The sequence below is a fragment of the Corella eumyota genome, chromosome 4 (assembly GCF_963082875.1).
Source record: "Corella eumyota chromosome 4, kaCorEumy4.1, whole genome shotgun sequence".
In the NCBI taxonomy this organism is placed as follows: domain Eukaryota; kingdom Metazoa; phylum Chordata; class Ascidiacea; order Phlebobranchia; family Corellidae; genus Corella; species Corella eumyota.
In genome coordinates, this window is record NC_137493.1 from 13,551,231 (window position 1) to 13,575,862 (window position 24,632).

At 28.4% G+C, this 24,632-nt stretch overlaps 3 protein-coding genes across 4 annotated transcripts; all 3 read left to right on the forward strand.

The window, feature by feature from the left end:
• The first annotated feature begins 910 nt into the window (after positions 1-910).
• Positions 911-13,301, forward strand: LOC145751399 (disintegrin and metalloproteinase domain-containing protein 10-like). The gene is made up of 17 exons (XM_082567531.1): positions 911-1,002; positions 1,492-1,642; positions 3,185-3,306; positions 3,922-4,126; positions 4,704-4,791; positions 5,296-5,532; positions 6,203-6,380; positions 7,141-7,304; positions 7,997-8,180; positions 8,488-8,650; positions 8,731-8,832; positions 9,048-9,132; positions 9,525-9,642; positions 10,127-10,231; positions 10,964-11,079; positions 11,682-11,808; positions 12,183-13,301. The coding sequence occupies exons 1-17, from the start codon at positions 939-941 to the stop codon at positions 12,281-12,283; spliced, it is 2,310 nt and encodes a 769-aa protein (XP_082423657.1). The 5' UTR covers positions 911-938; the 3' UTR covers positions 12,284-13,301.
• Positions 13,302-13,915: 614 nt separating this feature from the next.
• On the forward strand, positions 13,916-15,143 carry LOC145751275 (UMP-CMP kinase-like). The gene has a single exon (XM_082567385.1). The coding sequence runs from the start codon at positions 13,951-13,953 to the stop codon at positions 14,575-14,577; it is 627 nt and encodes a 208-aa protein (XP_082423511.1). The 5' UTR covers positions 13,916-13,950; the 3' UTR covers positions 14,578-15,143.
• Positions 15,144-15,799: 656 nt separating this feature from the next.
• LOC145751272 (septin-7-like) lies at positions 15,800-24,508 on the forward strand. Of its 2 annotated transcripts, none has more exons than XM_082567381.1 (12): positions 15,800-15,905; positions 16,394-16,500; positions 16,687-16,787; positions 18,977-19,111; positions 19,520-19,637; positions 20,065-20,157; positions 20,625-20,721; positions 20,987-21,038; positions 21,354-21,473; positions 21,755-21,890; positions 21,992-22,134; positions 23,843-24,508. In XM_082567381.1, the coding sequence occupies exons 1-12, from the start codon at positions 15,896-15,898 to the stop codon at positions 23,874-23,876; spliced, it is 1,146 nt and encodes a 381-aa protein (XP_082423507.1). In that variant the 5' UTR covers positions 15,800-15,895; the 3' UTR covers positions 23,877-24,508. The 2 variants fall into 2 exon arrangements, with proteins under 2 accessions (XP_082423507.1, XP_082423506.1); XM_082567380.1 differs by lacking the exon at positions 23,843-24,508 and adding an exon at positions 22,977-23,667.
• The last annotated feature ends 124 nt before the right edge of the window (positions 24,509-24,632 follow it).

Genomic DNA, 24,632 nt, shown 5'->3' on the forward strand with positions numbered 1-24,632 from the left:
AAAAAGGATGAGCATTAGCATATGCCTTATCGGGTCTTGTTCGTTAAAATGAGATTTTCAGAAACTTTTTTTAATTTTTGACTTCTCATTAGGCTAAAGTTTAAAATTGGTTTTTAATTTTTGGTAATAAGTGTTGAAAATATTTGAAATTTTTTAAAAATGTTTGGTCTGGACTTAACTATACATTGCTTAAAGTTTATAGGTTAATTTATTCTTAAATTTTACATATTACAAAACATAAATTATCATAATAAGACTACAAAAAAACACAATCTGTTTGCTATTTTGTTAATGTTCTTTTCTTATTGCTTGAATATCACTTATAGGTATGTATTAAAGGATAGACATTTTGTTCTAAATTTATTAAATCTTAAGGTTGCATCAAATGGTAAATAAAAGTTATTTGATTAGTTATAATTTTATGCATAAAATATTAGGCTAAATTAAACATTTTACAGTAGAAAATGCAATTTACTATTAAAGTTTAAACCAAAATATAGCTAAAACCGCACAATATATTTTTTTTTACTTTCAACTTTTTATTTAAAGTTAGATGATATAACAAATAATTAAAAAATAACAAATCAAATTTAAAGATTTTAGTTTTTAAATTAGTGTAAGATATTCTTTTTTGTCATTAAAAAGATAAAATATTATGCAAATTGAGGATAAAGTAGAAATCACCGGGAAACCTAAAAAAAGAGATTTACAAAAATAAACATAGCGACTAAATCTCTCACATGAATCACTTCATTCTGACGTCATAATGGGTTGTAGAAAAGTGCTTTATGATGTATGTCAGTTATTCTTGTTTGTTTGTCTGTCTGATCAGCTGTTATTGTGTATTTTAAGATATATAAATTACTATATAAAGAAAGCTAACTTAATAAAGCTAACTTTGTATTGTTACAGATATTTTATAAATAGCTTTAATATTTATGTGTGCTCAAAAAATGATTATTTTTCGTATTTTAGTGACGTTGTTCTTGATATCAATACAAGGTAAGTTCGAGTTTAAACTATTATTTTTGTTAACACAATAGCTATTTAAATAATAACTAATTAAGAAATAATGTATCATCATTTAAACTTCGGCCATTGAGAACATAAAGCATAATTTGGGTAGTAACTAAAACAAAATATGGGTTGTATCTAAATATGGCCATTGTATAAAGAAATAACTTACACAATATTTTGGTTAATAAACTTTATTATAACTTTGTAATAGAAGGGTTTGGGGTTTGATCTTAACTACTGTTGTGCTGTATCACCTTCGGGTAATGCACCTTAAACGGTATAAACTCCTGCCGAGTCAGCGCTTAATCAGCAGCTTAATTATCAGGCAATTATAACTGACAATATCCCAAACTGCCAAAAGCAACTCAAGACTGGGTCGGGGTAACTGATGTTACTCTATGTTTTGGTCATGAAGTTGACCTTTCTACATCTTGGATAAATAAGTAAAAATAAATTATTTTACACCTATTTTAGGATGTTCTGTATTTGGAATGAGCAAGTCAGTTTCTTATTTTGATTACCTAAATTACGACACACAAACGTTGGAACAACAACATAGAAGATCGAAAAGGTCTTTACAAGCAGCAAATCAACCAATTCAATTACAATTTAGTTCACATGGAAGGTATGTAATCAAAACTTTCTTTTTTAAAATTAATTTTTGAGAAACTAAAGGTCAGATAGTTAAGTGTGTTAGTCATTAAAAATTAATGTAAGGTTTTAAGAAAATTTCTGATAAATCTGTTTAATAAACATTGGTCATATTTAGTTATAATCTTTATTTTTTTGTTGTATTCTTTCAAATCAAATTTTAATATTTTAGACTTTTACTTTTTATATAGGCTATATACTCTAATACTTTTTTATATTTAAAATATGAAAATTTATTTTTTAACAGTATTGTTTAGTTTTAGCAAAGTTTTAATATTAATGTATTTTCTTTATATTGTATTTGATATTGTTGAAAATATATTTTTACCTAAATTATAGACATCGCCACACCTTAAAATTTAAGTCTTAAATTTTGCTATAAATATAACGATAAAATTAAGCCAATCTTTTTATAGACATTGTTTACATTATCGTACAAATTTAAACTTTGTAATCTGTTTGTTTTGAATTATAATTCTCATTCCTGTTGTGACATAGCCTATTATTTTTAATTTTTAAACTTGAATTAGATGTAGGCTTATTAATTTTAAATTTAAATTTTGTTTATTAATTTTTCTTAGTATTTATGCTTCACTGGTTTTTATGCTTTAGTATTTATTTACCTAATGACCCAAAAACGATTTATAAAATGGTTTTTTAAAAGTATAAAAATTGTTTAAAAAGTAAGCTTAATAATAAATTAGTCATATTTTGAACTTTTATAGCCTATAGAAAAACAATTAAAAATTAAAAAATGTTTTTTTGTTATGTGGTACAAACTAAATTGGATGATAAATTATTTTTATGATTTTTTATTGAAGTTTAAAATTAATGCTTTCAAAATTTATTTAAAAAAATTTGTATTTGTTATACATTTTTGATGTTTGCGGTACCATACTTAATTGGATAGGCTAATAATTTAGTTTTATTGGATATTTAAAGTGTAAAACACAATATTAATAGGCTTATTATTTGCATTTCAAAATTAAAACTTTTAAACTGCATTTAAAATGGTCACAAGATCAAAAAGCACAGGATTTTACAGTCAAGTGCCTTGAATTGTAACTGCAAGGGCCTTTCCATTGCAAAGTAAATAAAAAATCTCAACTGTGATTATATCCAGCCTACTTAGGTTCGCAAATGACGCACTAAGGCCTTCAATTCTTCTGCCTTTTATATAAAAAAACATTACATCATTGTGCTAATGCTTGATTAAGTCATTCTTTTATCAAAAAATAGGACTTCCTGTGGTATGACATTAGGTAATTAGCTTGGCATTTTTTTTGCAGAATTTATTATTGGGAAATGTAAATGACAATCTTTTAAATGCAGTCTTGCTCTATGTATCTGTGCTTATTAATATAATAGTAAAATTTTAAACAAAAATATTTTAAAAATTTAAGTTTATATATCAAATTTTTTTTTATTTTATTTTTAAAACATCATATTATTTTGTTTATTATTTTTCTGAATACACGAATTTTTTGTGATTTTTTATTTTTTTTGTTTTTTTTAGGAGTTTTAATCTTAGACTTTTCAAAGACAACACAATATTTCATCCCGATTTTATTATGGAAAATGGAAGGGGGGAGGGAATTAAACCTGATTTGTCCCATCTCTATCATGGAACTCTTTATGGTAAGTCCCTTAAAAAAATTGTAATAAAGAAAAAATTAATAAAATTAAAAAATATATTATAAAATGTAATATGTTAGTATGTGGAGTGTTAATGCATTGTATTTTATGGAATAATAAACCCTAACAATAGGAAAATGTCGATCTGTTCAACTTGAATACAATAGATTGCTATGTAAAACATACTTTTCTTTATAACATTCTTTATAATACATTTGTTTATTAACATTTTTAAAATCATGTTATAGTGGGGTATATGATTTAAAAAGCAATGCTTGTAACGGAAATCCATGTGATCAAGGGACATTCGATAACGATATTTAGCCCAAATTTGGCCAGTATTTTTTTAAAAGTTAAAGTTAATTTCCCAGGTAAAAAATGAAAGTAAAATATGGTAAATACAAATTGCCCCGCTGCAAATAAAATTGGGTTTTTGGGCATATTTGTTTCAACCAATCTTAAAATTAAGGTTAATTTTTTTTCAAAAATTAAAGGTTATTTTTCAGATAAAAGATCGGAATAAAAAGTGGTTTATACAAATTGTCTCTTCGTCAGTAAAATTGGGATTTTAGGCAAATATAAATTTTTACCAATCTAAACTGTGACATTTTTACATAGGTGTTGAAAAGAGCAAAGTTCATGGTAGTATAATAGACGGAATCTTTCGTGGGGTTATCACAGATCCAACCAGTGGGACTTACTACGTCGAGGAAACTTACAATTTCCATGGGGCTGACGAGGGACAGTCTCCACTAGGGGGATTTAACGGCCATTCTGTCATGTACCACGACAGGGCAGTAATTTTTCCGAACAGTGACAACAAGTAAGTTAGTTTTTTGTGTTGTTACGTTTGTAATGTTATCCGGATATTTCAAATTGTGTTTTAGTATCTCCTTCTGATAAAGATTTTTTCTTGTAACTGACTTGACTAGTCAAATGGCCTGCCTACTTGGTGTAATTTATCTGTTGTAATATGGTTGCAACTAATAAATGTCTGTGATTTAATTTATTTACGTAATACAAAAAGCCCTTTTTTTATTTTGAACGTCTTTAAATTGGACATACTCGTATAATGCATAAGCTGAATGGTCCACTAAGCTCCATTATATATAGATATCTATTACTTTTAAAGGTTGCAAAATTTACAGTTGCCTATGGTATTTTAGGACGTTATTCTATTTATAAAGATAAAAGCTTTATATACTTATTTACTTAAGTTAATCACTAACTTGATTTTCTTGTTACCTACAAAAATATTGACTCATATATAATTCTTCAATGTGGGCCTTCTGTGATCTAAATAAATGATGTAATGTTTATCAGTAGGCCTATAAAATTTTACACATAATTAAAGAGTTGGTTTAAGTAATTTAGATAATAAAACTGTTTTTGTTTTTAAGGTATTCTGATCATCACACTTGTGGTGCTTCGAAAGATGATATTTTACATCGGATGATGAAATTTCAAAACAGTTCTGTCTATGACTCAGTAAGCATATTATTTTATAAAAAAACTTTAAAGTATTCTAAGTATATACATTTTTATGTAATTTTATTGGAAAAGGTGTGCTATTATGACAAATTCCAGTCCTATTATGACATGTGACAAATTCCAAGGGTGAATAGTGTAGCTTTTCAGTGGCCTATACCCCAAACCGTTCCGCTTGTAGTTCATTGCTATAACCGCTATACCACACTACTAAACTTAAGATGCATTTGAAATTGTAATCTATATTTAGTAGATCATAATGGCAATATTTATATGTCCAATTTATAAGCCTTAGAAATATAAAAACTGCAGTTTGTGATATGTTGTTAATTTAAGATAAGCCTGTAGGGCAAGTGCTGGACTAGTAAAATGTTATTTTGTTATCTACATTTGTAAAATAAAACATTTCTTCTTAAGATATATTAAATAATTATTTATATAAGTAAAAGTTTGTTATTTTATGAGTAAATAAATCATTCATGGTCCTTATCATTTTTTTAACAGTTTGAGGATCCCACCCCTTTAAGGCGTAAGCGTGCCCTCGATCAAGAAAAAACAACATGCTTGCTCTACGTACAAACAGACTGGGTGTTTTGGAAGGCTTTTCCATCTCGAGAGCTTATTGTTAGCAAAATAGCAGAGCATGTCAAAGCCGTGAATCAAATTTATATTAACACCCCTTTCGAGACTAATACGGGGGTGATTATAAGGAATATTAACTTTATGGTGAAAAGATTAAGGGTAAGAGAGTACTGTATTTAATTATGTTTTAAAATATATGTTTGTTTAGTTAAAAGCTCTGACATAGAGTCACATTTGTAAATTTAACCCAGTCTTAAGTTGTCTTTGGCAATTCTCGATATTAAAGACCTAGCATATTCTTTCATGTTAGTACGCTGATTGACTTGTAGCTTTGTGTAGCTTTGACATGGAGACAGTGAGGATCGAACCTAGAACTTTGTATTTAAAAACAGTTCTAACACTATACTATGCTTTCATTTTAACTCCATCACCTGTGTTTCTTTACATACTATTTTTTTAAAAATGTTTTATATATATTTTTTTCTGAAAACGAAAAATAACTTAAAATTGGTCGGCAGTGTGATATGGGCCAGAACACTTGGCTTCACTAAATGAGTTCTTGGGTTCGATCCTTACTGCTCTCATGTTGTAGCACTCTTAAGTAAGGTGCTATAAACTTCTGCTGAATCACACTTAGTCAGCAGCTTAATTATGGGGCAATTATTTTTTATAACATCCCAATCTGCCAAAAGCAACTTGGAACTTGGTCAGGGTAGCTAATGTGGCTCTATGTTGGGTCGTAAAGTCGACCTTCCCACATTGAGGATAGATAAATGCTCAAAATTGTTAAAAAAATTATATTTTTAATTTACTTTTTTTTTAATTTTAGATAAATGACACTACTGATCAAAACATTCCACCTTTTGATGACAGTAACATTGGAGTGGAAAAATTTCTGGATCTCATCTCATTGGAAAACCACAATGATTTCTGTTTAGCTTATATTTTTACAAACAGGGATTTTGACAACGGTGTGCTCGGTCTTGCCTGGGTTGCATCGGCTTCTGGTAAAAATAAATTTTATTTTCAGATTTTGGCCTTTTTGTTTTCTTTTGTCTTTTTTTAATTATGAAATAAAAATCATTGGTTTATATATATATTTTTTTGCGTATAAATTTATCCTCAATGTGAGAAAGTCAAATACGCAACTTAAACATAGAGTAACATTAGTTACTCTGACCCAGTCTCGAGTTGCCTGTGGCAGTTTGGGATATTATAGATTATAATTGCCCGATAATTATACTGCTGATTAAGTGCTGGCTCAGCATAAGTCCATATTCTTTATAGCACCTTACTCAAGGGTGCTACAGCATGAGATCAGTGGGGATTGAACCCACGACCTCATGTGTGGTGTAGCAAGTGTTTTTACTACTACACCACGCTGCCGGTATATATAACTACCATTGTAAATACAATTTTAATGGGCTGACTATTTAATTTTTTTTTAATTAGTGTGAATAATGGATTCCATTTATTAAATCTAAATAAATAGGCTATTAATTTCCTGACAATAAAAAAAGCCTATTAAAGAGTCTAATAGGCTTTACTTTTCATTATAGCATAATCTGTATTTTAAATTTAACTTTATGTTTTAAAATTCTGTAAAGTTTTATTAGTTTATTGCCCTACTGGCTGCATTTTAATTGGCAACGTGATATGGTTTCAACTCTAAAAAAAAAAATTTTTTTTTCTGTGCAACTAAAAAATTTTTTTCTGCGCAACTAAAAAAAAGTTTTCTGCGCAACTAAAAAAAAGTTTTCTGCGCAGGCACAAGTGGTGGTATTTGCGAAAAATTTAAAACCTACTCTGACAGATCAGCAAAGTCATTAAACACAGGGATTGTAACTTTTAAGAATTATGGTGCAATAATGCCGGCAAGAGTTACTCACATCACGTTTGCTCATGAACTGGGTCATAATTTTGGATCTCCTGTAAGTAAACGTTTCTAATATTAATAAATAAACATTTTATTTTATTATTTTTTTATTTCTGTATATATGTTTATTCTCGATGTGGGAAAGGCGAATGCACGACCTAAACATAGAGTAACATTTGTTACCCTGACCCAGTCTCGAGTTGCCAGTGGAAGTTTGGGATATAAAATAAATTATAATTGCCCGATAATTACACTACTGATTAATTGCTGGCTCAGCAGGAGTTCATATCGTTTATATCGCCTTACTCAAGGGTGCTACAGGATGATAGCAGTGGGGATTAAACCCACAATCTCATGGTGGTGTAGCAATTGTTACACCACGCTGCCATTTTATGTATTTATAGTTTTTATTAATTGTAGTGGTTTTAATAAATAAATTTACTGTTAATAGTTTTTAATATTTGTTTATAGTTAAAAAAAAATTTATATATTATTTGGACAAATTTTTTTCAATTTATTTTAAAAATTTTGATAAAAATAAACTGTTTTACTTAATGCAATTACTGCACAAAATGCTTGCAAAAAAAATTTTTTATTTTTATTTTCCCGTGCATGAAAACTATTGAATATGAACAGATAAAACTACACAAACAATTTTTTACACAAAAAAAAAAAATTTAAAAACAAATCAAATTTTTTTTTTTGAATTTTTTTGTAATTTAAAAAAAAATTTGTCTTTTTTCTCAGCATGACAGTGGAATAGTGTGCACACCCGGCGAATCCCGAAGCATTACTCTGAGACAAGAAGGAAATTACATCATGTTTCCCCGAGCAACCAGTGGAAACGAGGCTAACAACGATTTATTTTCATCTTGTAGTATTCGGAATATTAGTCAGGTTCTCGAGGCGAAAAAAGATATCTGTTTTGTTCGTGAGTATATCATTTATTTGATTTTTATTTTTAAAATAAAAAAATAGTTTGTCGTATTTAAAAAAAAAATTATTATCTAACCACCTAGAATAGCTTTTTATTTTTTATTAAAAGTAAATTTACGTAACACTTGATTAAAAAAGCTAGGAAGTCAGTAGGAATCAAACTTGAGACCTCATACAGTTTTATAATATATCAAACAATATTTGTTGAAAATAACAAAAAAACAAACGAAGTTTAAATTTTTTTGTTTGAAATTATTTTTCTGACAACTTCGTTTCACAATTTTTTTTTCACTCGATTTTAGCCTCAAACCAGCCTATATGCGGAAACAATATCATAGATGAAGGAGAGGAATGTGATTGTGGTTTTATTGAAGGCTGTGAGGCTCTAAAAGATGATTGTTGCACTCCTGCGGGTGATCCAAACGTCGAGAGAAGATGTAGGTTAAAACCCAACGCCGAATGCAGGTTAGTAAAAAATTATTAAAAAAACATTTTTTTGAAAATTCAAAAAATTTTTTTGCTGAACTTTATTTTGTTGTTACTAGTTTAACACAAGGGCCTTGCTGTGATGGGGTTACTTGTAGAAGTCGAGCAAATAGTTATGTTTGTTCTGTTTTAACTGAATGTCGTCAGGAACAAACTTGCAAATATCCTTTTTTGTTAATTTTTAAATAAAAAAATATTTTTTTAATTTTTTTAAATTTAAACTTTAACAATTTTTTTTAGAGTATTAAATTTTTAGTGGACCATAAAGTACAAGTGTTTCATTTTTTTATTCCCTTTTAGAGATGAATTTTGTTGTTTAATTGCTTTAAAAATTAAATTCACTAATTTTTCCTTAACATTTTTTATTGTGGTTTACTGGTAGCATGACTAACTGTCCTACTCCTGTATCTAAAACTGGAACAATCAAATGCAACCATGATACACAAATATGCAAAGATGGGGTATGTATAGGCTATCACATAATTTGTGTTTTCACTTTTTTTTAGCTGAGCTAATAGCTACATATTCATTTTTTTTTAATCATTTTTGACAAAAAATTTATATATTTTTTTATCCTCGATGTGGAAAGGCCGACTTCGTGGCCTAAACAGAGTAAGTTATATTGGTTACCCTGACAAAGTCTCGATCTGACTTTTGCAGTTTGAGATGTTGTTAATTTTAATTGGCCGATTGTTTTCTGGCAGGCAGGTCTCTAACGGACTATAGCATTCATGGCATTAAAGCAGTGGGGATGGAACCCAGTACCTCATGTAGTAAAGTCAAGTGTTCTAACCCTTACACCGTCAATATTTAATTTATAAAAAAATAATTTTTTTTTCAATTTTTAATATAGGATTGTTCTGGTTCAATATGTGAAAGCAATCCAGAATGGGAGCAATGTTTATGTTCTCCTCCTGTTGAAGATCCTAAAAATAGAACTACTTTATGTCATACATGCTGCCAAGTTAAAGGTAATATTTTTTTAGTTTGTTTAATAAAAACTACTTAAAATAAAATTAATTGTTTAAAATTTTGTTTTTAATTTAAATAATTGTTTTACAAAGGTCATAACTATTATAGTTAACATATAACGACATAGTTACTATACTTAAATTCACTTCTGTTTTTTTTATTTATTTGTATTATTGTTATTATAAATTTTTTTGTATGAATTTTAGTGACGAATGTAAAGTTAAATTATAACTGTTTCATTTTTTTTTTAATTTTAAATATTTTATGGTAACAGCCTAAACATAAAAAGAATTTTTTTGACATAAAATAATTTTATTTATTTATATATTGTTTTCATTTTTTAATTACTCTTCGTGTATATTTATAGGATAGCGAGAATATAAAATTTTATTTTTTTTTTTAATTTTTGAAAGCGGTATAAATTTTAATTTTTTTGAAAACATAAATTTTAATTTTTTTTAGTCAGTTTTTATTTTTTTTAAGGTGATCCGGATACGTGTAAAAGTATAGAAGAAGAACCTTACCAATCCATATCAACCAGAAGTGTTATTTTCCTTCAACCTGGTTCTGCATGTGATAATTTTAATGGTAAGATTAATACTTGGTCATATGCTAAAATAATCAGATTAATTTATTAACTTTTTGAAATAATTATTATGTTGGATTTAATTTAAGTAAAATAACATCCTATTTAAAGGATTTTTGATATCAACTTTTTGGATTTTTCATTACTTTAAATTATTATTTTTTTTATACCATATTGTACAATATTAGAAATGGGCCATCTAAAACCGGCAGCGTGGTGTAGTGGTAAGAACACTTGCTACACCACACATGGGGTCGTGGGTTTAATCCCCACTGACCTCATGCTGTAGCGCCCTTGAGTAAAGTGCTATAAACGGTACGAACCCCTGCTAAGCCAGCACTTATTCAGCAGTATAATTATTGGGCAATTGTAATCTATAATATTCCAAACTGCCACAGGCAACTCGAGACTGGGTCGGAGTAAAATATGTTGCTCTATGTTTAAGTCGCGCATTTGACTTTCCCACATCGAGGATAAAGATTTATACAAAAAAAAAAATTAGCCAATGAACTGTTTTTATATTTTTTAATTAAAAAGAAATTTATTTCAAACTTATTTTAACGAAAATTGTTTTTTATTAACAAACATAGATTAATAATTCAATAATTTAATAAATATTATAATTTAGCATAAATTGTATGTATATATAAATATACCCATGTACAGTAAGCCAGTCAATTACTCGTTGTGATTCATTTTCTATTGTTCCAAATGTTTATGACGTCATATTACAGGGTACTGTGACGTGTTCTCAATATGCAGGAAAGTCGACGCGGATGGGCCGTTGTCTCGTTTAAAGAACGCGATTTTCAACCCAGAATTGTACAGCACCATCAGAAATTGGATAGTAGTAAGAATAATTTTTTTTTATATTTGTTGTTTTTTTATTTGATTAGTAGTATAGCCTACATTTTTTACAGTACATTATTTATTTTTTAATTTATGTTTGGGGTATTTACGGGTTCCTTTTTTAATTAATTAAATTTGATTTTGCCTTTAATAAAATTCGGCAGCGTAGTGTATAGGCCAGAACACTTAAAGTAAGCAGTGTTATAAAGTGAATAAAGCACGTGACTTCACTACATGAGATCCTGGGTTCGGTCCCCACTGCTCTTACGCTGTAGCGCCCTTAAGTAAGTCGCTATAAACGGTATGAGCTTCTGCTGAGCCAACACTTAATCAGCAGCTTAGTTATCGGGCAAATATAATCTATAATATCCCAAACTGCAAAGGGCAACTTGAGTCGGGGTAAAAATTGTTACTTTACGTTTAAAATTATTGGATGTAGCTAAAAAAAATTTTTTTTAAATAAAAAGCAAAACAGTCAAAAAATAACACAGTTTATTAAAATCATGTATAAGACTTTATATAATTCTTTTTTAACGATTTTTTTTAAATATATTTTTTCTTAATTTCAATGTTCATATTTCAAAAACTTATTTTTTTTTACAGGAATACTGGTGGGCAGTTGCTCTTATGTCGCTCGCTTTAGTTTTACTGATGGCAGGTTTTATTAAAGTGTGTAGTGTCCATACACCAAGTAACAACCCAAGATTACCTAAACACAAGCAACTACCAGGTAAGAACAAACATCTTAATTACATTTTGATTTTTTTTAATAATTTTAACTAGGGTCGGTCTTGCTTTAAAGAATTTTGGATATTATTTACCTTGTGATATTGCCCAAGCCCAACATTTACTATTGTGCACTGGCTTGTCCGAAGTTAGGACTCTTAATGTCTTGTTTAATAGACACTTAGGTGTGGAAGCAGTAGGGATCAAGCCCAGAACCTTATGTAGTAAAGTCACGTGTTTTAACCACCTCATTACACTGCTTCACCCTATGTTTTTCTCTTAAATATTCTTAATCGTTATATTTTATTTTTTATAATTATTACAAAAATGTGCAAGTCGTTCTTTACCAAATTTTATGACGTAACTTTGATGACGTAGGCGCAGACACTTTACGGCGTCGACGTCAGCGCCAGGTGAACCATCAACGTCACGGCGGCCGCCAGCAAACCTCGCGCGACTACGAAATGCAACACCGGTGATGACGTCACGAAGTACGTCATAGGCGAAGCGAGATTGTGACGTAATGGAGAATACGCGCAAAAGTCTTCACTGCAAGCTGTGCAATTCTTTTTCATTTTTACTTTTTTTTTATTTGTTTGGTATATACACATTTAAATATTTGATATCTGGCATAATACCGAAACATATTTTACCGAATAGATGCTATGCCGAAAACTCCATGCCTTAAACCCTAATTAACTGACGTTTGGACGTAGTTTTTTTATTTTATCTTTGTTTTCTTTAAGTCTTTTTAATTTTAAAAAAAATGTCGACCTACATTTCGGTAAAATCTAATTTTTAAAATTAACTTTTTCGGGAATATGTCTGTTCGGTAAAATGGTTCTCGGTCACATGCACGATTACCGAATTTATTTGATACGGGTTCTTGTCACAGCAAAAATGATTTGCGATTCATTTTTTAAAATTATTTTACATTATTTCGGCAGTTGCATATTTACTTAGGTATGCTAAAATATTCCTTATCACCTCGTAGTTTATACATTGTGTGTTAGTTAAACTAAGTAGTGGTAATTTTTGGCCTTAAAACTGATATTTATGTATCGTAAGCAGTTTTGCTGTTATTTTTATAATTTTAAACTAGTTTTTCATGCGTTTATTTAGCAATTATGATAAATTTGACTGTTCAAATGATAAATACGTACTAATAATTAAAAAATGAATTTAATTAGGTAAATTCTGCATTCCAAATTAATTACGAAAAATTTTTATTGTTTATTGAATTGAAATTTTATTTTTTTGTGAAATCTATAGAAATAGTATAAAAAAATTAAAGTTTATGGCGTTAATGCAATTCCTTATTTATTGCATTTAACTGTTAGTGTACTACTTTATTCATTTTCGGTATAATTATTTGTTGTTAATTTTATAGAAAATAATTTCATGAGCAAAGTTATTTTTCTTACCTAACTTTACCTTATTGGTGATTTTATACTTGTTTTTCTAAAGCCATTATTGCGCTGTTACGTTTTGTATTATTAAGTTTGAACCAATGTTTTGTTTAAAATGCGTAGTATTACAATATGTAACAAAAATAAAATGCTATTTCAATTTGGTAAATTGCAATGTGTTTTTTGTTTGTTATTTTTTTATAAATTGTTCTTGATGTGGAAAAAACGACTTTATTGCCTAAACATAGGGTAAACTTTGTCATCCCGATCCAGTCTCGAGTTACCTTTTGAAGTTTTGGACTTTACTAACCGTTATTGCCAGATAATAAACCTGCTGATGAATTTCGGTCTGGGCACAAGTTATATTATTTTTGGCTCCTTACTTGAAGGACGCTGCATTAAGTAAGCAGTGAGAATCGAACGTAAGACCTTATGCTGCAAAGTCAAGTGTTCTAACCGCTTAGCCACGTCTTTGCTGTTATAACATAAACTTTTTAAAATTTGAACTACAAATACAAGCATAAATCTAAGCCTTGTGTTCTGGTCTACTTTCACTATTTTAGAATGAAACATTTATTTTGTCGTTCTAATACTGAAAATAAACAAATCTAGAAATGAGGAAAATGACCGGGAACGTAATAAATTGGGCGTTGTCTTTGGTGGCGCTGTTGTCACGCTGATATCTCCGTGTTTACACACAAAGCCGGTTGTAAAAACTTTTATCTTTTGTAGTTTTTATGCTAGGCGAAGTTACCTCATTCATAGTGTTTGCACGTAAATGCTTTGCAGTTATGTCGACTAAACCACAGATAGTTTTTGTTCTTGGGGGTCCAGGCTCAGGAAAGGGTACGCAGTGTGAAAAAATCGTCCAAACTTTAGGCTATACTCACTTGTCAGCTGGCGATCTTTTGCGCGCCGAAAGAAATAACCCAAAATCAGAAGTTGGGCAGCTTATATCGAACTATATTAAAGAAGGGCGGATAGTGCCTGTCAAAATTACATGCGGTCTTCTTGAAACGGCAGTTTTTGCCTCCGGAAAAACAAAAATCCTAGTGGATGGTTTTCCGAGGAACAAGGATAACCTGACTGGATGGGAGGAACAAATGGGAGACAAAGTGGATGTTGATTTTGTTCTGTACCTCGAGTGTCCGCAAAAAGTATGCACGGAGAGGATTTTAAATCGCGGAAAAACAAGCGGACGCACGGACGACAATATCGACAGTTTGATAAAACGTTTTAACACTTATGTCACCGAAACTATGCCTATTATTGAACACTATGAAAAATTGGGAAAAGTTCGAACGGTACAGTCTACCGAATCTCCAGAAATTGTTTTTGAAGAAGTTAAAAAACTGTTTAAATAAACTTATTTTAATCATGTTTAATTAAATATAGTAGCTTAGAAATTTTAGCCTTTATTTATTTAATTAATTATGTTATATATACTTAATATTCAGCAAAACTAGTTCTATTTTATATAAAACAACATATTTAGTAATTTGTTACACAGATTTAAAATTAATTTCTTAATATGGTGCTTTTAATTTTTTAATTTATTTTGTTTATTTAAAAGAATATATCTGTTTTTAAGTTACTAATATACATGGTCAAAGATTTTTATAAAACACAAATTTATAGATCCAAAATTATAGCAATACTTTGAAATAATAAATCTAGTATGTGTGCAAATTGTATATATATAGAGATTTAGTTAGATTGATATATTTATTCAATTGTTTTAATATTTATCGAACATAGTTAACATATACTATTCTGACTTTTGATTAACAAAGACGAAATTTACCTTTAATCTTTCAAATTATTTTTCGAAATTATGCAAATTTTTAAACGTTCATTTGCTCAACTGTGTAACTTACATTTTTAAACTTAATCTGAAGCGTGTTTTATTTCTGTTGTTAACAAAACGTCCAATTTCTTTTAGACAATTAATTAAAGTCACAGTAATTGGATATCATATATAAAATTAGTTTGAAGTAAGTAAATTGATATCTTTCAAATTGGACAACACTTTGCTGTTTCTGGATAAAAGAAAACAAGTTTAACTGAGTTTTTTCAACATAGAATGGTGTTATTGAGTGGAGAAATGGGTAAGTTAATGCAGTTTCGAAAACTTTTTTGTATTTACTTTTGAGTCATCTGTAACAAAAAAATTGTTTTTTTTAAATTCAAAATTTTTATTTTTATATTTTTCTTCAATGAAATTGTACAATTCTACCCAATTGACCATTAGCAGTAAGTATAAAAAACTGTTTTATTATAATTGTATTTTAATAACCTGTCCATATGTTTATTTTTAAAATGAAATTAGTTTTTAGACTATTTATAAAACAGATTGCATTGTGTTATGGTTAGAACACTTTGCTTGTGAGGTTATGGGTTAGATTCCCATTGCTTTTATATCAAATGGCCCTAAGTAAGGTGCTGTTAACGGTAAAAACACCTATTAAGCCCATTTTGCAACTTAAAACTGCCTTTTGCAACTTAAAACTAGATAACAAAAGTAACTTTACGTTTATAGTTAATTATTGATTTTTTTTTTTATTTAAAATAAATGTTTTTTAACAGCAACAAACGAAAGCACTAGATAATTATGTTGGATTTGCAAACCTTCCAAACCAACTGTACAGAAAGTCTGTGAAACAAGGATTCGAGTTCACTCTTATGGTTGTTGGTAAGTAACATAAATTACAAACTTAAATACTCATATTAGTCAAATTTATATTTTTTAACAGTATATACATATATTATAATGCAGTTTAAAAAAGCGGCTTCAAAAATTTTAATTTAAAAAAACAATCTATTTTAGTTAAAAAAAATTCAATGTTCTTTAAAAATTTTTTTTACTTTTAATTTTTTTAGGTTTTAAAAATTTCACATATGTATAATTATTTAATATGTTTATACAGTCTTTGTATTTCCATATGTTTTTTGATTTAAACTGTTACTTCATTATTGTATTTATATGACCGGTTACTCGATATCCTCTTGTTTAACAAGATTCCAAAGTAAATAAACATTGCTTAGTTGTATTACATAGTTTTAATCATGTAGTGCATCCTAAACACTAATTACCATGTATATACCATGTTTAACCAATGTAACTATATAAAAAAATTAATTATAGTGAATTATAAAAATTAAAAAAAAAATTTTTTATAGGTGAGTCTGGGTTGGGAAAGTCAACATTAATAAATTCTCTATTTTTGTCGGATCTTTACGCCCCAGAGTACCCAGGTCCTTCTAATAGAGTTAAGAAAACAGTCAAAGTAAGGCACCAATATTTTAATTTAAATATATAATCAACTAAATTGTAAAAAAAAACGTAAACCCGTTTGTTATTTTAAAAAAATGGGTTTAAAACATTTTTTTTTTATTTTTGGATCCTTTTTTAATTGAATTTTTTTAATTAAAATTTGCATTTTCTGTTATTTAAAAAATTCCATTTTTGCAAGGTTGAAACGACAAAGGTTCTGATAAAAGAAAATGGAGTTTCGTTACGTTTAACAATTTGTGACACCCCAGGATTTGGAGATGCAGTTGACAATAGTAACTGGTAAGTAAAATTTAAATTCAAGCTTCTTCTAGGCTAGACAAAGTTTATGACAAGGCCATAAAAAAATTTTATGACTCTTAGTAATGTTAATAGTGTTTTATAGTTTAGATTATAAGGCCACTTACAATATGGTATTTTCAAATTTTAAAAGAATTAAAATTTTTTTTCAAAAATTTCTTTTGTTATATTTTGACAGTTTACTTTTAACAGCGTGGTGTGATTTTATAGTATTCATTTTTTATTTAATTTTATAATATTTAAGTCAGAAATTTTCTTACAAAGTATTAGTTGTTAAATTTTAATTTTTTTTCCAGTAATTTATTACTTATTTTCGACTCAACTTTATAAAACACCAAAACAATTTGAAAAATTTTACCTCAATTTGTATGTTACCGGTATGTTTGCAGAGCGCATTATTTTGCAAAATATTTTTACAATCTTGCTATGTATAAATATTAAATTGTTCTATAACCAGAGGGCATTTATTTTCGGCATTATTAAAGTTGTCATTTTATAAGAATTTGAAATATGTCATTACAACATAACAGCAATAACATTATGTAATGCTACAAATCATTGGCAACTTTTTTACGAGTTTGACATTTGCTCGAAAAGGGCAAAATTGCCTCAATATTTTTTGTTTGAAAATAGTACTTAGGTGCGACTTTGCTGGTGTAAAGGGACTAGGGTCATTCAGAGTTAAAGTGTACTTAACCAAGTTCTTGTTAGTTTTAGTATTTGTTTAAGGTTTTATAATGTACTGCCGTGTTAATTGTTTAAACTTGAACTAAGTATAGTATTGCTTAAATTTTAAATGTTTGCCTATGTACTGACATGACCTGCAATTACTGTTATAGTAAATATTGATGTAATAATTACCAAATTTCAGATCCTGTTATGAGAGCTTCGTAAAAACATGACTTTTGTTTTTCTTAATTAGTTTTTTTAATTAAAACAAACATGGGTATTATCCCTTGTGCTTTAAGTCTAAGTCATTTTGTTGTTTACTATAATGACACATAATTTTAAATCTTAATGTTTAAAGCATATTAAAGTTTAATTTGGAAATGTGTTACCAATGTTGGTATTAAAATCACTTCTTGGCACTTTGGCGTGCCTGTGATTACAGTTGCTTTTGGAATTTTTAGTTTAATTCTCTTTTTGCAAATACCAAGCATTTCCTGTGTTGTAAATTGAATTGGTTTTAGTTTTTAAAGCTGTGCAAATTGTGTGTGGATACGTCATTTATAAGGCATATTAAAAACAAACCGCTATGTGCAATGCGTCAATTGATTTACAATCTTTTTACACTAAAAATCATAGGTTTTCCTTCAAATGTCTTAGAGTTTATCTAACATTTTGCCTCGAAATTTCTTAAATTCACATTTGATTAATGATTATGGTGTGATTACTAATTAGTCATTCATTTTTCTGCTGGTTTTAAAGATTGTAATTTTTTTTTCACCAAATTATCTCCATATTTGGTAATCATTTCAGTTTTTTAATTTTTAAGCTTTCAATTAGAGAAAGACTAATTCTTAGTTTGCCATTTTTAAACATTAATCAAAGAAAAATTACTTGTCATTTGTTGCAAATTTTGTACAATATTTTATGGAACACTGAGTTATGCTTTTTTCTATAAAATTGGTAAATTTGTAATAATAATAATTTAAATTCTAAGTCTGGTTATTTTCTTGCATACCACATTCATGACATCATAATAATCTAGTCTTGCTTGAGTGCATATTCCTTCAACCACGAAAAATGTCTTATAAAAACATTCTTCGGTTGAAAAGTTTTTTCGCAAACCATAATAAAACGATTTAAGCTAATGTGAAATTTTGGTATTTTGTAATAAATTTTATTTAAATAGGCTATTTGTATACAATATTTTGTTATTTAGATTACTGGTTAGCTAATACAATGGTATATAAAAATCTTTTATTAACGCTTCTTTTTATTAGCTTTTAAAATTTCTTTTTATAGTTTATTGTTGAATTTTTTTTTAATTGTTCGAATTCATTTTCCTATAAAGGGGGCATATCATAGGTTATAAAAACTTGATAGAACAGAAAACAATAAAACAATGTAAAATTTTATTTCTTAACAGAAACAATAAAACAATGTAAAATTTTTTATAAAAAAGGCTATTTTAAAATGCAAAGTTTAATGAAGATTTAATTTTTTAGTTGGCAACCGGTGATTGGTCATATTGAGAGTAAATTTGAAGATTATCTCAACGCTGAATCAAAAGTAACGAGAAGTACAATGGGGGACAATCGGGTTCATTGTTGTCTTTACTTTATTGCCCCGACAGGCCATGGGTGAGTAAACGATGTTTTTTTTTTAAAGTCCTGACACTATTTTTAAAACTTTTTTAATAGTAAGTCTAAATCCTAAACTGCTAAAGGCAACTCGAGACTGGGTCGGAGTAACTAGTGTTACTATATGTTTAGGTTGCGCATTCGACCTTCCCACATCGAGGATAAAGATATAGACAAAAAACAAATATTATAAACAACTAAATTAAATAAAGATTATTAGACATTATATGACCAATTTATAAGCCTTTACAAATGTAGCTTGTATGGAAGACCTAACTACTATAACGAAAAAAGAAATCAATTTTAATAATTTTGCAATACAATCATGTAATAAAAAAATGCAGCTTTAAATGTTTAAAAATCAACCTTGATTTAGTAGCAGTATTTTGATTTTGTTTTCGATTTTAGATTAAAGCCCTTAGACATTGAGTTTATGAAGTATCTCCACGACAAAGTTAACATTATTCCTCTAATTGCAAAGGCTGACACAATGACCCCAGAAGAATGTTCGCGGTTTAAAAAACAGGTGTGCTACGATAATTATAATATTTACAACTTGCAATTATTGCCTGTTACTAATGTTGAACTGCAAACTTACTGGAGACAAAATTATAATTTAATTTTTTTGTTGCTTTGAAGTATTTAGTTTGTTGATATTTCCAAAGTTTTAAGTTTGATATAAATTAGGTGTTTACAATAATTTGTTTATTATTTATGCTGGTCGATTTTTGCCATACAAAAAATGTATTTTAACTGTTGTTATATAGTCGCAACTAACATATGGAGTTTATAAGTTGTACACATATAGTTCACTAAGCTCCGATATATATATAAAAGAAAACAAAGTTAGATTTGTAAAACACTAAAATCAGTTTTAAATTGACGTCGATCCCTGTCTAACATAAATAAATTTAATTTATTTTTTATAATAATATATTTATTGTATTTTTAAGATTCTAAGGGAAATCCACGAACACAAAATTCAACTTTACGAGTTTCCTGAATGTGAGGATGAAGAGGAAAATCGACTCAACAGAAAATTAAAGGTTAACATTTTTTGATTTTTTTTATCACAGATGTTCTAATACCCTTATACTAGATTAATAATTTATAACAAGCTAAGAGGTTTCCCTATCTAAATTTACTTTATGACCACAAAATACACTTTTGGCAAATATCTAAAAATATGTATAAAAGTCTTTTATGTATTCTGTTTTGTATATTTTATTTTGTATACACTTTTCCTCTTAAAATGCTTACAATTCATATCATAAGCACTTCTTTTTATTTGGAATTTGTGTAACCATTTTACAGGCAATAAGCTCTAACCATTCTCTAAAAATAATCCCTTCCGTTTTTTTTATAAAAAAAATGTTTACATACATTTTTGATAAAATATTGTTTTTAAAAAACTCAATTTTTTTAATGGTTTTCAAAAATATGGGAAAAAATGTTATTTTGTACAGTACACTGCAGATTAATTTAAATGAAGAAATTTTTTGTTTTGTTTTAGAGTCGAGTTCCATTTGCAGTTGTCGGTAGCAACACAGTTCTTGAAATTGGGGGTCGAAGGGTGAGGGGTCGTCAATACCCATGGGGGGTCGCTGAAGGTCAGTCTTAACCCCACATAATTAATTTAACTCTTGTGATATGTGTTTTAATGTAACAGTACATTTTTATGTAAGATTCGTTTTATGATATTCCACCGAAAAAATATAAGTTTATTGGCTCTTTAGTAATTAAAAAAAAACTTTGTTAGTACTTTAAATTATATATATCTTTTTAACCCTTTTTTTTATTTAAAAAAATGTTAACCCTGTTTTTCTAATTGTAATTGTTTTTAAAGTATTTTTCAACTTTTTTTTTTATTTTTAGTTGAAAATATTGATCACTGCGACTTCACTGTATTAAGAGATATGCTCATCAGGTAAGTTAATTTCAATGTCAATTTACTAATTAACCTATTTGATCACAACAGTATATACTTGCTAGATATTTTGTAGCGGTTATTTACCACCCTTGGTTGGCATAAAAATGCCCAAAGGGGGTAACTTGAGGGTGAGGGGTAGTTTTGTTTTATATTAAGATAAAACTAAAAAGTTTTGCCAACAATGCTGTCATTTAAAAAAAAAATCATTTATGTACAATGTAAAATTGTTGTTCATAGTGTTATTAAAAAAATTAGCATTAAACCATTAAACATTTGGCTAAAATTATTATTTTTTCCTTTTTTAAATTCCAGGACACACATGCAAGACCTCAAGGATGTTACCAACAACATTCACTACGAGAACTACAGAAGTCGAAAGTTGAGCAGTGTTACTACGACGACAAATGATGGAAGGCCAAAATCACAAACAAAGTAAGTGCTTTGATTTTAGTTATATTTATAAACTTATACAGGCTTTATGGTTGATAAAATGCCATTTTATGCTTTTTCAATTAAGTAAACTGGTTTTTAGTAATATTACAGTAATCCAGACCTAACAATTAAAGCAATGACATGTGCCTTAAACTAATATTTTTGTAATGGAGTGTTTTGAATTAAGTAACAAGTTACAAAATTGTTGCAAATGCCAGTGCCATTTTTACCAACTTTAAGGTAATTTTTAATTATTTTAAAATAATTTTTTTTATTGTTAGATCCCCGTTAGCCCAGATGGAAGAAGAGAAAGGAGAACACATGCAAAAGATGAAGAAGATGGAGCTCGAGATGGAGGAGGTGTTCCGAATGAAGGTGCAGGAAAAGAAGCAGAAGCTAAGGGACTCAGAAGCGGATGTAGGGACCAAAAATATTTTTTACAATTTTTTTTGTAAAATTGTCAGATATTTTTTTTTTTGTACAATTTCTTTCTAAACTTTAAACATTTCGATTCTTAGTTGTCACGACGACACGAGACCATGAAAAAGAAATTGGAAGCCGAATACGCCAACCTTGACGAGCGTCAACGACAATTCGAGAAAGAAAAACAAGAATATGAGATCAACCTTCAACGACTTACCGAGGAAAAAAAATTGGACAAGTAAGCTTTCAGTTTTTTATTTTTTTTACTATATTTAAATGTTATTTGAAATTCCCCTAATAATATTAGATCTATTTAAAGAGACCAACTGGTTAGGTTTTTTTGGGGGGAGGCTATTCTATCCTGAAGAAGTTATTTTTTGGGGGTTTGAAAATATTTTGAGGGGTCAATTTTTGGATATTTCCCCAACAAAATTAAATCTATTTAAAGAGATCCACTGATTAGGTTTATTTGCGGGGAGGCTATTTTAGCCTGAAGAAGGTATTTTTTTGGGGGTGGAAGATATTTTGTAGGTTCAATTTTTGAGGGGGGAGAGGGTAAACTCAAAAAACTCCTCTGAAAATGGTTTAGCATAATTAGATCGTGAATTCACGATCATACTTTTTTAAACATTTGTTACTTTTTTAAACATTTAAAAGTTTTTTTGTTAAGCAATGTAAAAAAGGTATTTATTTAAAAGGTATTTTTTTTAAATTGATTTAAATTTTAATTTCAAAGATATTCATTTTTATATGGTACTATATAACAATCGGCCAAACAGGCAAAGAAAAGTTAAAAAAGTTTAAAACTAAAAATTATTGAAAAATGCTTTACAACTAACTGTAATTTGCAATAACTTAACACGAAATTCAGTGATAAAATACAGTTTTATTGCTTGTAACCTCTGGCTGTTAAGCAGGCGCATAAGTTAAAATGGTTTTGGCTTATTTTGGCACTTAACTTTTCTTTGCATGTTGCTGGTGGTGATTGTTAAACTCCCTTTTTTTGCACTTTTTTAATTTCGATATTTTTTTTTTATCTTTGCATGGCTTACTCTCTGCTCTGTGATTGGTCGACAACAGAAATTTCGATAAAAAGAGAAAAACAAAAACCTTGTTCTAGAACTAAGTCAGGTGATGGTATGTCATCATCGCCGAAATTTAAGTTTGTTTTTTTATCCGAAAAAAGTGTGGAAATTATATTGAAGAGCTATTGGACATACACCCTATTTTGTGCCCTCATACCATTATCGCATGCTATAAATATAACATCACAGCCTTTAATAACTATTTAATCACTTTTTTGTGTTCATGGCATGCCAGCGTACTGTTCTAAAGTAACCATGGACATTTTTTGCCATCTTTAACAAAGACATTGGGGTATTAATATAATTTTTTTTCGAATAATATTTTTTGTGTTAACTATTAAAAACTTTGTAGCAAAACGGGGATTCTCCCCCGGAATGCCAGTGTTGCCAATTTTTAGGGTTTTTCCTACAGTTTAAAGAATTTTTTAGTGATTATTTAAAAAATGTTGCTGATTTACAATTTAAAAACAAACAGTACTATGTAATACAAAATTATAAACACAGAAAAAACACATTTATTTACTAAAACAAAATATATTTAAATATATAAAGTAAATTTTAAACAATGTTTAATATATTATTGTTAAGTTACTGTTTTTTTCGTTCTTTAATATTTCGCAATAACCCGACCTACTAACATTATTGTAACGTTCGCATTTTCAACATTTCAAATAAAAATTTAAAACTTTTGTAATTAGTTTAATAAAAGATATATTTTTAAAATATATAAAATATAAGGTAATAACTAAATTTTAATCTAAAAAGTTATGTGTATTATTTGGTTTAAAAATGAAAAAGAATTTTTTTTTACAAAATTTGGCAAGTTTTTATTTGTAATTAACCTTTTGTTAATTTTTACAGTAAAAGTACCCTTGGCCGAAAAAAGAAATGGTAAAAACACCACACCAAAACCTGATTTGACGTCACTCCACTGCCTTTATGCACGTTTGTTTTAAAAATGCCATCAGTCACCACTGATTTTTTTAATAATGTTCTGTAGCAACAGCGACGTTTTTTTTTATTCCGAATCGTTAAAATGTTGATAAAATAATACGTGTTAATATATTTAATTCAGCAAATGAACTGCGCTTGAACTTTACGTAGTCGTTTAACTTGGGTTTTAGCTGTAAGCCATTTTGGTAAGCTACACATATCAACACAGATTTGTGTATTAGTTTAATTAAAAAACAATTGTTTTACCAATTTGTCAACTTGTTCTTTCATCTTTAGCATGCGATTTTTATTAAATTAACAAAAACATACGTTTTTTTACTAACAATTTTTTATAATATAAAATTTGCCTGATTTCTATTGATACAAAGGTCTAGTAGAATTTATGTTGCGTAACAATTGCGTTTGTTTTCCAGATTTTAACAAGTTTATTTTTTGCATACTTTTTTACGAGCCTGTTTTAACATTACTTGTTGTAAACGGACGTTTTTTCACTATAGCATTTTTGTTTTGTAGCATTATTTTAACGCGTTTGAATGACATTGATCACCAGCATTAAACTATACCATAACAGAGTTAATGTATTCATAGCGTATGCATAGAAAGTTAACCTTAAATATTACGGTTTCACAACTGTACCGTAGTACCTTATTTTGCCAGCCGACCAGCAGTTTTTTCAACATTTGTGCCGGAACTACAA

Excerpts from the sequence above, each read along its gene's own strand:
- LOC145751399 (XM_082567531.1), top strand. The coding sequence starts at position 939 with ATGTGTGCTCAAAAAATGATTATTTTTCGTATTTTAGTGACGTTGTTC. Across the intron at positions 5,533-6,202 it reads TTATGGTGAAAAGATTAAGG|ATAAATGACACTACTGATCA; the intron begins GTAAGAGAGTAC and ends TTTTAATTTTAG. Across the intron at positions 9,643-10,126 it reads TACATGCTGCCAAGTTAAAG|GTGATCCGGATACGTGTAAA; the intron begins GTAATATTTTTT and ends ATTTTTTTTAAG.
- LOC145751275 (XM_082567385.1), top strand. The coding sequence starts at position 13,951 with ATGCTAGGCGAAGTTACCTCATTCATAGTGTTTGCACGTAAATGCTTT.
- LOC145751272 (XM_082567380.1), top strand. Across the intron at positions 19,638-20,064 it reads GTTCGCGGTTTAAAAAACAG|ATTCTAAGGGAAATCCACGA; the intron begins GTGTGCTACGAT and ends TGTATTTTTAAG. Across the intron at positions 22,135-22,976 it reads GAGGAAAAAAAATTGGACAA|AAATTTCGATAAAAAGAGAA; the intron begins GTAAGCTTTCAG and ends GGTCGACAACAG.